The sequence below is a fragment of the Harpia harpyja genome, chromosome 4 (genome assembly GCF_026419915.1).
Source record: "Harpia harpyja isolate bHarHar1 chromosome 4, bHarHar1 primary haplotype, whole genome shotgun sequence".
Taxonomy (NCBI): Eukaryota; Metazoa; Chordata; class Aves; order Accipitriformes; family Accipitridae; genus Harpia; species Harpia harpyja.
The window spans coordinates 32604521-32620109 of record NC_068943.1 but is presented as its reverse complement, the minus strand read 5'-3'; the positions used below and the strand labels follow the sequence as shown (position 1 = coordinate 32620109).

The 15589-nt window shown below is 40.2% G+C and overlaps 1 protein-coding gene across 7 annotated transcripts in view; it reads right to left on the bottom strand.

Annotated features, from left to right (window-relative positions):
• FNDC3A (fibronectin type III domain containing 3A) overlaps positions 1-15589 on the bottom strand; it is a 126393-nt gene that overhangs the window by 49661 nt on the left and 61143 nt on the right. For 4 of the 7 annotated variants that reach the window (XM_052786140.1, XM_052786139.1, XM_052786141.1 and 1 more), the window contains 3 exons: positions 8280-8356; positions 3242-3479; positions 463-735 (listed from right to left, as the gene is read on the bottom strand). In XM_052786140.1, the coding sequence (XP_052642100.1) occupies positions 463-735; positions 3242-3479; positions 8280-8356 (588 nt within the window). Of the gene's footprint in view, positions 1-462; positions 736-3241; positions 3480-8279; positions 8357-8787; positions 8893-13202; positions 13261-14321; positions 14368-15589 lie in introns of those variants that run through there. The other 3 variants (XM_052786142.1, XM_052786143.1, XM_052786144.1) reach the window with 3 other exon arrangements.

Sequence of the window (15589 nt, the reverse complement as noted above, 5' to 3'; positions counted from 1 at the left end):
ATATAACAAAATTATCTCTTTTACAAAGTACTCCTCTTTAACAAGTTGAATGCAGGTTTCCTGTATCAGACATCTCATTCTTTCCATGTTTTCTGCGATATCAAGTGGGCTACCAATATTCAGTGATTCCTTAAAATGTAAGCACCAATGACTCTGGACAAAACACAGATTTTTCTTTAAACCGTATTATGAAGTATGACTAGTAAGATTTGCTCAAATCTACGTGGAGACTTGCATGTCAGCAGTTTTGTTCTCTTAGGCCCATCATTCCAATGTGACGAGCAGGTTGATTGCCCTTAAGCCCATTCTGTGTAAGTCAGGGCAGTTGCAGGCTACTACTCAACTTCGAGATTGTCAAAGTGTGGTGTTCTATCTACAAATGCTATATTCAGACAGACAATGGACTTGCATTTTATATATATGTATATTTTTTTTTAATTTTTTTTTTTTTTTAACACTTACCTTCTACTTCTGTGTCTGTCTGAGAATTGCTTTTTCCTTTGCCCAAAGACTTGCTTTTGGTAGAACCTGTGTTTATACCAGCTGCATCCTGTCCTTTTGTAAGTCCATTATGTTCACTTGTAGGAGAAGGACATTTCTGAGGAGATGACGGAGGACTGTTTAACTTATCCTTCTGAGTTCCATGTCGATCTTTTAATTTTTTTTGTAACCTTTCATATGTTTTACTAGACCTTTCGTCTCTAAAGTTGGATCTTCCATGACCAGGCAGAGTATCTAAATTGAAGAAGAAAAAAATTTAAAATAATCAACTAAGAATGGAATGTAATTAAAAATCTATTTTAAAATGCTATGTGCATTAAGTGTGCACTTGTGTATAAAATTACTTCTCTATTCCTGTTGGAAAACTGAAGTGTCCAGCAGGTAAACTGATACGCGCTAATTGGACATTAACAACATGTTAGGGGAGAAAGTGTAATCTTCCCTTCCCACATCTTTTCTCTACTTAAAAATTATTCTTAAAACATTTCTATAATCTTGCTTGAGCTGTAAGGTACAGGATAAAGTCAACAGAGAAAAAAACATGCGACTTTATTGCATGGGAGGAGGTTTGCTCTAATGCGAAGTTTTAAGTTTCAGAATGCAACTAGAGCTCTATTACTTTAATAGTGCTTCAGCAGAAAACATGGAAAAACCCCACAAAAGCACAGGGCAACTGAAAGACACTAAAAGACTGAAGACGGTATGGCTAGGTCTTGTAACTACACTATACCTGTACACAGTAACACGAGGCATTGCTGCAGTATTAGCAAAGTCCCATCTCTAAGTCAGAACATGGCTTTGGAAAAAAGTCAGCAGCAGACTAATGAAAAAAATTAAACTGTAGGTTGGTGAACTTTTCTGTTGAATTCTAACATTTTTATCCATTTCACCTTTATGCTTAGAAACAGCTTACTGACTCAAGACTTTAAAACAGCATACCACATGGCACCAACTCCTTCCTCAGTGTAACCCTATCTATAACAAATAATGAAAGCTTTCAAAAAAATCCTTCCTTCAAAACTAGCATAGAATTTGTCCATTTTCAGGTAAGCTGGATCACTTGGTCTGAAGAATGAAGTTCATTATCTGTTATTCCTTAAGTGCTAGGAATTATAGAAAATAGGATCAAATAAAAACTTCCTTGCAAGAAGGATAAAAATCACAAAGCTAGAGAACTTTTCAGTTTCTGTTTTTTTAGGCAGAGGACTACTAGATAAGCTGTGACTACTTAGAAATTTGTTTTGCACTCCCTTTAGAGATTTAGGTGCTCTTGTTAGAGAACTACCATGGTCTAAGCACTTCTGGGTTTTTTTCCCCACCTTAAATTCAGATTCCTCATATAGAAGCCTAACTGTGGGCTTTGACTTCTGAAAGCCAGAGCCAAAGACAGTGGTCCAGCATTAAATATGAAAATTTGTAGCAAATGTGTAACAAATTAAAGCATCCCCAGTCCTCTAATTCCCCAAATCCAAGGGCATACTACATATATATTTAAAACAAAGCAAACCAAAGAATCCCACTTGATCAATTTTTTTTTTTACATTAGCAGTTTAGCAAATTATCACTGAATTCATATTTAAAGGGATATAACCTACAGCATAAATCTAAAAAATATTATTCCATTAACAAGTATCCTTTATCTTTTGTGCATTTAATTATCACACTCCAATCTCTTAATTTAGCAAACTAAAAGCAAATAACTGCCATCTACAGGAAACCAAGAAATTAATAAAGCTATAAATAAACACCCAAAGAGCATCTAAGAATGTACTGTTACCGAAGTAGTGCAAGGAAGAAATAAAGTACAACTTAAGAATACAGAAACACTAAGAATTCCAGGAAGATCAAGACATCGGTGTATTCTCATCTGATGGCTTTCTACATCATGACTATTTAAGTACAGTGACTATATGGAGGACATTTTTAAATGAGTTTAGTAGTATCGCAGAACACTGAGAATCTATGCATCTACAGCAACATGACAAAGTTGTGTTTGGTCTTCTCCTCCACAGCTTCTACCTTCTTTCTCTAAAAACAGCAACCTGGCATTGCTCTCTGAAACTCTCTCAAGGTCAGCACCTGCCTTATAGCAGAAGTTTATCTAAAGAAAAGCAAGTCTACCAGAAATGTAAATATTAATCTAACAAGTCAACCCCTGAGTTAGTACACACATACACTTTGCCACTAAACCATATTAAAGGCAGATGTCAACAGAACTACCAAAGACAGCTTCAACTACAGTATTAAGTTCAGGCTGGTGGCGCCCGATTATTCAAGTTGGACTTCAATATGGACACTGGACCATAGCAAGCTTTTTTTCATAATCAATACTAAGGACTCCTGTTTCGTGCTTCAAACAGGATACTTGCAAGACATGAGATCTCAGAACAGTGCTCAGGTATGGATTTAAATGCTGAATCTCAGAAGAAGGCATCAGCTGAATCACTACAAACACCTCCTGTATTGCTTTGCTGGGCAAATCTATAACTGATACACATAAGAAATAATCTGTATATTTAAGGGATCACTGAATAGACAAGTCTAATTAAAATAAATTCTTCTGGAATAGTAAGCTTCAGTAAAAACAAGACTGGTATCCTCATAAAAAACTTGTGCGTATAGCTCCCATTTAAGCTGTAAGTCTTGCTGATAAAGTCCGTACATCAGTGTAACAGATGCTGGAAATGAGTACAGCGTTATTTGCTTTGACAGAACTTGCAATATTTGATAAGCTACTTACCCAGATCCCCATATACTTGTGAGGTGTGATACTGTGGAATGTACTGCGTTGCCATGTCACCGGCTCCGGTCACGGGTGAGTATATATGACGTGGTGGAGGGGGTATCATGGCTGGAAGAGGCAGGAAGCCAGGCAGTGGGGGATGCGGAGGCCTGTGTATCACTGCATGACCACCAGGATGAAATTCCGGAGGCTGGGGAACCACCACAACCCTTCGAACACCGTTATCCTCAATAACCTGTACAGTGAAAGACACCACGCACCAGAAGAGAAATGATGGTCTGAAAGGTATGTTTCTATAGATACTTAAACAAAACTAGGAATAGTAAAACCCTTAATTTGAGAAAAGGAACACAGGAGAGCATAAGAAAAAAAAGATACGGCAATTAAAGGACTATCTACATTAAGTATATTAACTGCAAAAATGCCATTAATTTCTCAATGTGATGGGGAAAAATACTGTTAAAAAAAATCTGACTGTGACAGCATCTTATAATCAACCAGATATATTTATGGCATAAGCTTAGCTTTTCCCCACGGTCCTGTTTCCACCCTCATTGACATTGCTTGTATGCTACACTGCTCCTAGGATTTGTTCTACAGTGTAACAACTATATTGCTCCCTAGAAGTGATTTGGTGGGCGGACAGACCTCACTCCGCATAAACAGTGAGGGAAAAGGCACAACAGTGTCTGGTCTTTGCTCTGTGCCCAACTCAGTCCACCAACACTAACCCAGGAGGCACTTGCCATACAGCACCCGTTAGTGTGCAGCAGCCTTCATCTGCATCAAGCCGTTAGAGAAAAAAAACCTAGCAGGATAGTAGTCAGCCCTCTCAAGACTCCTTCACAACTCAAGGTAGTTTTGAAAAAGAGAAGGTGTTTTTCTTTTCTCCCCGCCCCACCTGTTAAAATGTCTTGCACCCTGAAGGAAACCACATGCTACTCAGAAACGGGGGCCGTTCTGGCAGCCTCTGCCAGACTCTGGTGTGCAAAGAGACTTGTTGTGCAAAAACGGCAAATGGAAGATGTGACACAACAGCCTTCGGCCGAGGGATCTAGGTGCAGCCCTTAGCAACGTTGCTAGAAGTTCAAAGAAGCAAAAGCAGCATACACGATCCCATGATGAGAGTAAGTGTGGTCATGCAAGATGCACGGAGCTGAGGTGTGCTGGGCACAGTACACGGAGCACGTCTGGGGTCTGCTGGAGAGCAGGGCACAAAGGCACAGCCTCTAGAAAGTACTGAAGCAGAAAATGCTCTTCACTAAACGAGGGTCGGTCATCAACCGGACCAGAAACAGGGGTCCGGTCCTGTAGCACATCACAGACAGGGAAGAACACCATCATTATCCTCTCTAGATGTCTGTATCACTACTGGTAAATTCACAAAAGTACATGACTGTTGGCAATATCTAGAGATTATCTTGGCGTAATTTGACTTGTATGTATTGCGGTGTCAATAACTTTAGTGTCTGGGATGCCAATGAATAAATTGTTCTCCACTTCCTAGTAAAATGCTGTAAAATAATGCCACAGCAGGGACTGCAATGTAAGTTTTTGGATTAAACTTTTATCCAGAAAAGGGGGAGAAGAACAGAACAACAGAATCTGGAATATCATGACTACATTCAAAAGCAGGGGACATGGCAACCCTATGATGTAAGCATACACTGACATTTGAAATGAGGTGGGGACACGTACATGTACACCAATGAGTAACCTGGTGCAACAGAAGCAAATCAACAGATCAAAGCACTTAGTGCTAAGCTGCTTTCGACTCCACTGTTTAAGCTTAAGGGTATTATGCTTGGCTAGATTTAGTCCCATGCCCTGGTGTGAACACCTCCGCCAAGTCCATGACAGAAAGTGGCTTGGAGGATCAATCATTGGTTTCACCATGTCTCCATAAGGGGTTGGTGTACATCTGGTACATGTGGAACGGAGCTTCTGCTTTTGTTTTCTCTGACAGAAATCTAATCTGTACACCCCAAAATTATCCTGGTAGCCGAACCAATGCAAGGTAAGTGAGGTTGGTGTACGAAATTGTTTCAAAACTTCACTACTGTACTGCGAAAGACAGTTACGTAGACACAGCTGTATGCTTCTGGTGTAATGGCAGGATGAAGATCTCTTTGCATATGCAATAACATTCAGAAGACATAAAAGCATGTACACAATGGAGCTGATCCCACCTTACTTACATAAATAGAGCGCTGGAAATTAATATAAACGAACAAAGTGAACACAGCTTTAAAATACATACATACCACGTGACTTTAAAAGATGGGCAGACTATTTTCAGTATACAGAAATTGTCCCTTATTGGGAAAGAGTAATTTCACTAAAGACAACACTCTTCATATCTGTGTAACCATAGCTGTGTGGTATCCTAAAGGCAGGATATATTAATAGTAGTAAATACAACTAGGACTTGTGCTGTCCAATGAAATTCTCTAAACACTGCAATGTAGTTTTAATTATTTAAGTCCTTTTTGCTTACCAAAAAAAATTACGCAGTTTATCATTATTCTATGAGGAGATTCAGATTATGTAGGAAGCAGATTCCATTAAAAACCAGGTTACTTAGTTTATAATTTATTTGTTTTCTTGGGTTTGCTAATAGCCTAAGTAACTCAGAAATAGATACCAAATTCATAGCAGCAGAGACCTTAAGTTCAATAGTCTAAAATGAAGAGTTTGACAAGTCTCTAACTGTGCCTCTGAATCAAACATCAACTCCATGGTAGGCCTCTACCAGGCAACTACACAGATAAAAACCCTCCAAAAAGCAGTAAGAGCATCATGTCAAGTATATAATTTTAAGTTAAAAAAAATAAACAAGCTATCTATTATCCTAATTGTGCTAGCAAAACATGTAGTTCTGGCATAGGCCTGTTTGGTTGAGTGAGCCAACCAAACTTCACTGGAAAACTCACTACAGACAGTGAATATAGACAGCTTAGAGAAGATGAATAAAGATGTGCTTTCTTTCAGAGTTTTACAACTACAGTTCCAAAAGAAGAGAACGGGAAAAGTAAATCAACTTATGAATTGCTTTTTATTTATGCGATATAAGAAAAATAAATATGCTTTATTCTGTAGTCATCCCCAACTTCTAACAGAGGACAGTGCGCTGTATCACTGCCAAACAGGAATTGAAGCAGAGGCATAGTACAACTAAATGAAAGTGGATAGACAAAAGATGGTTGCGCTGAAGTTGTTCTTCCAGCCTGATGGCTTTAGACATTTAGCTGGTTTACAATTTCTCTCAAAATATATCTCCAGTTGCTGACATTTAAAAATATACTATGCCTGAAGAAACCATGTAAGTTACTTTGCTGAGACTGCATTAAGTCTGGGATAACTCTTCGCTCAATAGTGTTAGACCTTCCTGTTTGCAAGACTCCTCTATCAAATCTTCTGGCTTGTAACAGGAACTTCCATCATAAACCACAACAGCTGGTATGTTTTGCCAGCAGTAAATACTTCAGAAGCCTTATAAACTACAGGTTTTCCTGGACTATGATACTTCTACTCAGACGAAAACAGCAGATGTGAGCTCGTTCCACCTGTACCGTCAGCTGCATAGATGTGAGGCACCTTCAGTTCAAAAGTCAGAGCACTGTGTTAGCAAAACACCTGCTTGCACTAACAAGCTCCAACAAAAGGCTAACGAGCATGCCTCAGCAAGGCCCAGTCCTTCAGCCTGTCTGCTGCAAGCTGTCCTCAAAGGAAGGATAAATTCATTTTATAAATATTATTCAGATTGGCACAGGTTACACAACTTTTTAAACATTAAGTACTCCATCGACTGAAATTAAGTACTCAAGAAATACGGTGGAATTCAGAATTTCACTTATCTCAAAAATTCTTTCAGTTCTTTAAAAATGAATTCTAATAGGAATCAAGACTTTTTACTGTGCTCTAAAGATAAATGAACTTTCATGATTACTTTTAATTCATTTTTCTTTTGCCTGTTTGGGAACTCAACTATGAAGGATACATGAATCAACTTATCAGCCAACTTTCAACAGATGAAAGGTAAAACCACAGAATATTAGTCTGCCTAACCTAACAGCCTTTTCTTTTGCTAGAGGACAATTTTTTATGCCATTCAGTTAATTAGTCCAACATCTGCTAGATGCTGTGGGTTTTTTGGCTGCATTTTACATGTTGTAGTCTCTTCTCAGTGTACACCATGGGATGCACGCTTAGTCAGAGGTAGACTGCTCAAACAACAGAACATCATGAAAAAGGCTTACATTATGGAGAGTGGTATTCATCTGCTCTAACTTCCAGGTCTGACCTACTAACCCCTAGACTTGTTCTATAGTTGAGGTGAGAAAGAGACACCATCTAGAAGGCCACGCAACTCATTATTATACTGGTGTCACAAATTGCCAAGAGGAATCATCCCTTTAATCTACTTTAAAGGATGTCCAGGTTATCTAGCTCTCACTTAATTTTCAGGCATCTAAATTAGGAATCACACCACAGTGAGAAAATGAGAGCCCCAGTTTAAGATAAGCTGTGGAAACATGTATTGTATGATAATTGATCTCCAATGGACAGCTGACATTTTTTCAATGTTGTTTACTACTTTTTCTAACTGATCTGTTTTACTCCTTACCTGCAGGGAACCTCCCAGACATGAACTATGTACACACATAAAATTATAATGCTGCCAAGAGAAAACATCCACTAACACAGAAATCAGTACAGGTCCTGCACAATGAGCTATTTGGGTCATGATTGCATTTTATATTCAGAGGGCATCTAGTACATTAGGATCCTGAACTCAACAAGGACCTGTGCTTATTATTGTCATGTAAGTAGTTAATATATCACTAAACAGGCACATATACAGTGTGATAAGTCTCCCATCACAGAGATGCTATGCAACACCTCCCCTTACTTACTTGCTTGACCACAGTGACTCTGAAACTTGACACATTAATTCACTGAATTAGCTATTATGGTTCTACTCTCATAATTTGCATTAAAAGAAATAAAATAAGAATCAAATGAAGGGACATACCTGTGGGGCATATCCAGGAGGCACATAAATAGTAGGCACTGAACCATTTGGGGACATCATTGGAACCTGAGCAGGACCTAAATGGGTTACAGAAACATTCAGTACAGCACCATTTAATAATTTGAGAAAGTTTAAAGAACATACTGAACTGCAAAGTCTTTGTGAAAAATATGCAAGATAACATGGATAAACAAAGGCAATGAACTGTACAGATAAAATTATAGCAAAGGGCACTGTTAGAAACCTCAGAAACAGTTAGGAACACCCGCCCCGCCCCCGAAACAAACCTAAAAAAATTCACCAGCACGTATTTCTCCCTTCTCTGTCAGTAAGCTCACAGAAGAGCTTATGTCAAACTTCTCTAACAGGTGACAAGTCAAAAGAAGTGTCCCAAGATGAAAAGACAATAGAAGAGACTTTAAAACAGAAACAAAACAAAAAACCCATTTGAAACAAACTGCTGAAACCAGATAGTATTCAGTTAAGAGTTGTCAAGAAAATTACTTACAAAATTGCTGCTCTGTTACTATGGTCTTATCACCTAAAGTAGTCTCAGTACCACAGGAGTGGGAAGTGGCAAACAGGACACTAACTTAAGGTCCCAAGGGAAAGCCAGTGTATTACAAACCAGTAAGTCTACTAATGGGATAGTTGTGATACCATGATGATCCTTGTACCATGCAAACCAGAAAGAACAGAGTTCACAGACACTTAGATAAATATGACAACGGGAATGTGTTAAGGTGGCATTTGTAGATAAAAGTACTGCCTGGAAAATCTGATACCTTCAAAGAGCACAGGGACACTGTCACATACTTGAATTTTCAAAAAGCTTTTGACAACCTCTCTCAAAAACTCTTGAAGTAGTAATGCTGCCTTTGGTTAAAAAGGGAAAAGGGCTTTTCATGAATAACTGTCTTGAACACAGGAAACAAAGAGAAGTAAATGATCAGCTTTCAAAGTGCCTAGAGTGACCAGAGGACTCCCAAAGGCATGCAAAGAAGAACCTGTTCAATGTATTAACAAAACTTCTGGAAAAGGACATGAACAGCGAGGTGACAAATTTTTGGTATGCTCTCAGAGAGCTGCAAAGGGTCTCACAGTACTCAGTGACCAGATGATAAAAAAGCAGAAGAAATAGTGTTGGCAAGTGCAAAGTAACACACCTGGACAAAACCGGAAGTATTTATTTACAGTGAAAAGCCATAAATTAGCTGTAAATAAACAGACTATGGAGTTACTACATATATTTCTAAGGAAATACCAGCTGAGCATTGTTCAGTGGCATTTGCAGGAGGAAAGAGAACATTAAAAATCATTACTAACAGAACAGAGAACAAGCAGAAAACATTATTACACTATGGTATAAACCCATGCTGTACCTCAATACTTTGAGCGCTATGTTTGTCTCCACCTTTCAAAAAGAACACACAGAACAAGAAAAGGACAAAAAAAAAAAAAAAAAAAGAAGTTTACAGTGGCTTTCCACCTGTTTATCAGGACAGATTAAAGAGACCAGGATTCTTCCACCTGAAGATGGTTAAAATGTAAAAGTGCTGGCAGCAGAGGAATACTAAGAGACCTATACCCCCCACCGCACCCCCAAATTGCCTAAAAAGGGGAAGATAGATCATTTAGTTTCTCACATGCAAGAAGCAAATATATTAAATTAAGTCACCAGGTAAAAGGTTTAAAGCAAAGAAATTTCTCATGAAACGCACACCTAGATTGTCTAACTCCTTGCTGTAAGAACATTATGGAAACTAAAGGTTAGGTTCAGAAGAAATTAAGCGAATTGAGAGAGGTAATCCATTAAGAGCTGTAAAAAATACAAGTATAGCTTTTGGTTCAGGAAGCCAGAAACAGGAAAGTTATTTTTGTGTGCCTGCCCTATCCTTATGCTCTCCCCTTTAGTATTTGATACTGGCCTCTGTCAGAGCAAGCACACTGACACAGACTTCAAGAGGGTCTGCTTACAGATGTCTTTAAAATACACAAGGCAACGATCGCTGAAGTTTAATTATTAAAGAAAAACTGAAACGCAATATAATCTGACCAGGTTTTGTGGCAAGCACATAAGGTTGGGATTCAGACACTCCAGGCTGCATTCTCCAAATGTCCAATTCAGTGTAGTGAAGCTACTAAAAGCACCAAATCCAAGTCTTAGTGAAGTTCACTAATACTTGGGAAAAGGCATTCACAGTTCCACATTAATGTTTTATAAACTCAGTTAAGATCTGCAAATGGAAAAGTACTAAGTAAATGCAAAGTACGGTATATAAGATTAGCGTACCTCATTCTGATAAGTATGAGCTTGGCAGAAAAATAAAGATAACTGTGCCAGAATGCCAAGAGCGGGGGAAAAGGAACAAAAAGCATTCTTGAAAAAAGTAGCATGTAATCCAACTTGATTACACATACTATAGGGACTTCTTTAGAATGAGATACAGAAGTTTTTGAAATGTATTGCCTAAAAAGAATCACGGCTTTATTATCGACAAAGTGTTAACCCACAACTGGGGGGAAGGGGTGAAGAGACTTTTTAAGAATAAGGTCTTAATTGAAAGATTAACTGAACCGTATAACAGCAAAGAATATAAGAACTACAGTAAGCTATAAATTGAGAACTGAACCTCAAAAATGTTTCAATAAAAGTCTCTCCTGAGTATGAAGTGCTAAAAAGGAACGAAAGTGAAGTGAAAAGCAGTGAAAGAGAAGCTGAAAAAGTGCTTTAGAGCATTAGCTTACAATAAATTCAAAAAGGTCAACAGCAATGGAAGCATATTTATTGTAAGTTGCCATTCAACTAAATAATGGTTTAAATTCTTACATAAGTAAGTGGATTCTACACAGCTTGTATCTTGTATTGCTTATTTGTAGTTTTTCCATAATGAATACAAAAAACTGACACTTTTATTAAACTCACAATTTTAAACTATGTAAGTTTCAGGTAAATTGAGATTTAAGACCACAGTTACTTGAACTTTCTACAGCAAACTCAACATCCTTGGAAGATGAAGAAACGCTAACATGAACAGACTGTTTCTTTGTGAACTGCTGGGTATCTCTGTGTTTGGGGCTTTTGTTTTGTTTTACTTTAAACATCTGAAGAGTTTTGTTTAACAATCTTTTCAAAGCTTACTTTAATGTCTCTAACAAACAAAAAGCAGTTATCTCCAATCCAGTACAAAGGTTGATGCACAAAGCCATTTTCAGTATACCCACAATCTAGTGGTAACGAAAATAAAGACATAAAGGCAATGTATGAACCTCAAAAATTATTCAGTGTTAGAATAGAGTCAAATTAGTAGTTTGAAAACTTGCATCCCATCTTTAGCACTTTAAAGTTCCAGAATTAACGACAATGTATTTTTGATATTCAAGAGGTAAGGGTGAACTCTAATTTACTTCTGATTAGATTTTCAAGCAGCTGTGGAATGAAGTTAGATTGCAGAGGAACATTCAAGAATATGGAAAGCATGGGAAAAAAGTTGGCAGACTTTATATATTTTAATGAACACATGGTCTTTACAGTGAAATTACTGATTTCTTGACAGAAAGCATATTACTACCTGCAAAAATTAAAATAAGCTTTCCTGTACCTAAAGATAAAATACTAATACACTATAAAAACAGGTATTTTTTTTTCTTCCTTTTAACAACTAATGTGAAGATCTTGGCTCTACTTCAGTAGAATACAGTGCAAGAAGAATCCTCATGCTTTTGGTTATTGGCTAGAGTGGTGCATGACAAAGCCACTGTGTTTTACCATGAGGTGAGACTGATTATAGAGTACCAGCAAACAAGAGCATCATGAATTTGTGTTAAGCAAACATCTAATTTTCTATATTGCACATAAATGGAACTGACTTCATCCAAATCACTGTATTATGAATGTTGGTAACTTGACTGTTTAAAGAGGACATCTCGAATCTTCTCTATACTTTCAAGTATACGAGTTCTCTTATATAAGGAGTGGAGAAGAAGTGTTGTGGGAGAGAAAACAAACACATAGCTGTGTTCTGTACTTCATTCTTGAAAAATGACTCAAACACAGCAAAGGTTTATTTAACTCAATTGAACCGAAGAAAGATGTTTCACCACACTTTGTTATTGTCCTGAGAGGTGCTATTTCACTACTATGAAAAGGAAAACTTGTAAAGTCTCTGTGTAAGCGTTCTGTCCCAAGTTTAAAAAACAAAACAAAACAAAAAACCAACAAAACCCCCACGGTGCTTATCAAAGATCACCTAAAACGTGGAATACGTGTCCCGAAACAGGAAATACATAAAAAGAATCGCAACGACGGGAGGAATACCTCCCCGCCAGCAGCAGCAGGTGAAGCTCCCCAGCAGGTCCGTTCGAGCAGCCTGTACGAACCTCGTTACGGCCACCCTAAACGCGCAGCAGAACGAACAGCGCTGCGTAACGGCGAGGATCGTGACAAACCCACCGAAAGAGCGGAACGCCCCAACGTCGGAGGACACCGCCTGCCTAACCGCTACGCGATGCCTTTTTTTTTTTTATTTTTTTATTTTTTTTTATTTGAAAGCGGTTCGGGGGCCGGCAGAGGCGAGCAGGGCTCGCCGCCCGCGCCATGGCAGTACCGGCGGACCGCCGCCGGGGGAACGGAGCCTCTTCCGGGGCACCGGCCGCCCAGCGCCCCGCTCTTACACAACCCGGCCTTCGCCGCGGCCGCCCGGCCCGCCTGCTCCCTCCCGGGGCCCCCGCGGGTGTCCCGCACCCCGCTCCGGAGCCCCCGCACCGCCGACAGCGGGGTTGAGCACCGCTCCGTGCCCCCACGTTCTTCTTTAGTTCCCCCGCCCCAAGCCGCCACCACCACCACCACAGCGTTCCCCCCCCCATCCGCCGCTCGCTGCTTTTGGGTTTCGACCGCGGCGGCCCAGCCGGGAGAGACCTTACCGCTCATTTCGGGTTAGGCAGCTGGGCCGGAGCCGGGGCCGGGGCCTGAGCCGGGCCCGCGGCCGGCTGCTCCCCGGCAGGCGGGGCGGCGGGCGGGGCGGCTCGGCTCGCTCAGGTGCGCGGCTGCCCGGCTCCGCTCCGCTCCGCCCCGCGCCGCTCCGCCCTGCACCGGCGGCTGGGGCCGGGACCGCGACCCGGGGGCGGCATCGTCCCCGTCCCCCCCCTTTCCCCCGAGGAAGTCTTCCCTAACTAAGCGTCCCGCAGGCCTCCTGCTCTGGTGTTTACTGGAGTCTACCGGCCGTCATTGGCTGGTGCCCTCCGAGTCCTCTAGCTGAAAGCTTGTGCGTTAATTAGCATAATTAAGTTATAAAGGATTACTCCAGCCCCGTCCTTCCACGGGGTTTACCTTCGGCTGAACCGCTAATCGGTTTACACCCAAGGAAGGAGGTGCGCAAACAGATCTGGTTGCAAACAAACACTTTCTGGCGTCGCGTTTGGAACGCTGCGGTGACTTTGATGCTAATCTATGTGCATACTGCGGCTCAGGAACACCGCTATACTTAGCGTTAGTCTCATGTGAACGGCTATGAATCACTGTTATCCGCAGGAGAAAACAGCATTCAGGATTTACTGCAGCACATTAGGTTAACTATGGCTCCATAGCCGAACACCCACACTTTGACATCACGCAGGCGATGATATGCATCACTGACGCAAGCAGTGGCAGGATCAAACACAAAGGCCACAGCAGTTGAAACAATAGAGCGCGCAGCTGACATAGCAGCACACCCCTCCAACACTGACGGGCTGCAGTAAATCAATAGTCCCAGAAGCCACGAATAGTTGCACCACTCTGTCTTTTACATAATGGCTAAGACTTCAAAGTTTTATTTTGGGCTCCCAGCAGCTACAATTAATTACAAAACCCAGTAACAACAACCACCACCCATTGGCCTGTGTTTGTCTTCTAAGCTGTGCCGGGAAAATACTTCCAGATTAGTACCTTAGGTTTAACAGGCACTAAAAAATTGTCACAAAGCATCAGCAGCTTTACATTTACTAGGTGCAATGTAACCAAAGCGAGCAATAACGAAAAAGTAAAGCAAACACAGAACTTACAGTTAGGCCTGAGCCGGGGAAGAGGCACAAGAAGGAACTGTGAACGCTGCAAGGACACAGGTGATCAGAAGACTTCAGTTTGCAATGCTGTCAGTTTAACATCTTCCTTATGCTCTAAATTCATCCTGACAAAACAATCCCTTCCCCTGTCCATCTGTCTGCTTTTGCCATCAAGGCTGGGGAACGGCAGCTGACAAAGCAGCCACATCAATTTAAATGTATTAATTGGCTACAGAAATCTATCGGTAGACTGCAGGCTGGCAAGTGCAAGGAAAAACTGAAGGTAAAACGTTCACATAGTTCCTTTCAAAAGCAGGGGAAAAAAGCATCAGTTTCATCCACAGAGACTTTGGAATAATCGGTAAAAGATCAGAAAGCTATGAAGCCTAACTGCAGTATTTCTAAAGATTACATCCTAACGAGATCCTGATCTTTCCCATGAAACCATACATACATATTCAGAAAAAAAAAAAAGACATGAAATCCCTTTTCATAGGCAAAGTGCAGAGATGACAGGTTCCTATAGCACTTTATCATAAATACAGCTATCAATTTTCTTTTATAACGGCCTCGCGTACTTTGAAAGGAATAAGGTGACAATGGTTTCTGTGTTCAAATGTTAAACGTACTTTCATTTCACCTGTTTCTAAACAATGACCATGGTGCAATTTTGTGATTAAAAAAGGCTGTGAGCCCACGCCTTTGAACGGTGCAAACTTCACAACATGAAGTTACACTTCAGAGCTTGCAGAAGGATGATTTTAGTTTTTCAGATACTCCAACAATAAAACGTTTTTATATGTTCTTTCTGGAGCAATTGTGTGGCACAGCGATCAACTCTATCCTACTTCGTTAAAAAAAAGTACCAAGGAATGAAAGATGTGAATGTGGAAGTACAACACAGACTTTGTACTGTGAAGCCTAGATTGTTAAATTGCTCCGTTTCGTTTGCTGGTTTAGGTTTAGACTTAGGGTAAATATTTAGTAACTATGTGGAAGAGTTAGGTCAAAAAATTGTTCTCCCTCCTGTGTAGTCTTCCCATTTAAATATCAAGTGAACCATAAATCATTGCATTTCAAAGGGAATCACATGTGACATACCATTCTTAACAAAGAAGCTCTGATGAAAATGTTTTTATTCTCAGCAGGAAAAAATAACCTGCACTCATTCCAATCTAACTGCATCGCCTATTTGCTTAGCTTTTTCCTCAAGGAGAGCTTAATTTCCTAGCACTTACGCTAAGCAGTACTGATCCACAACTTTTTCA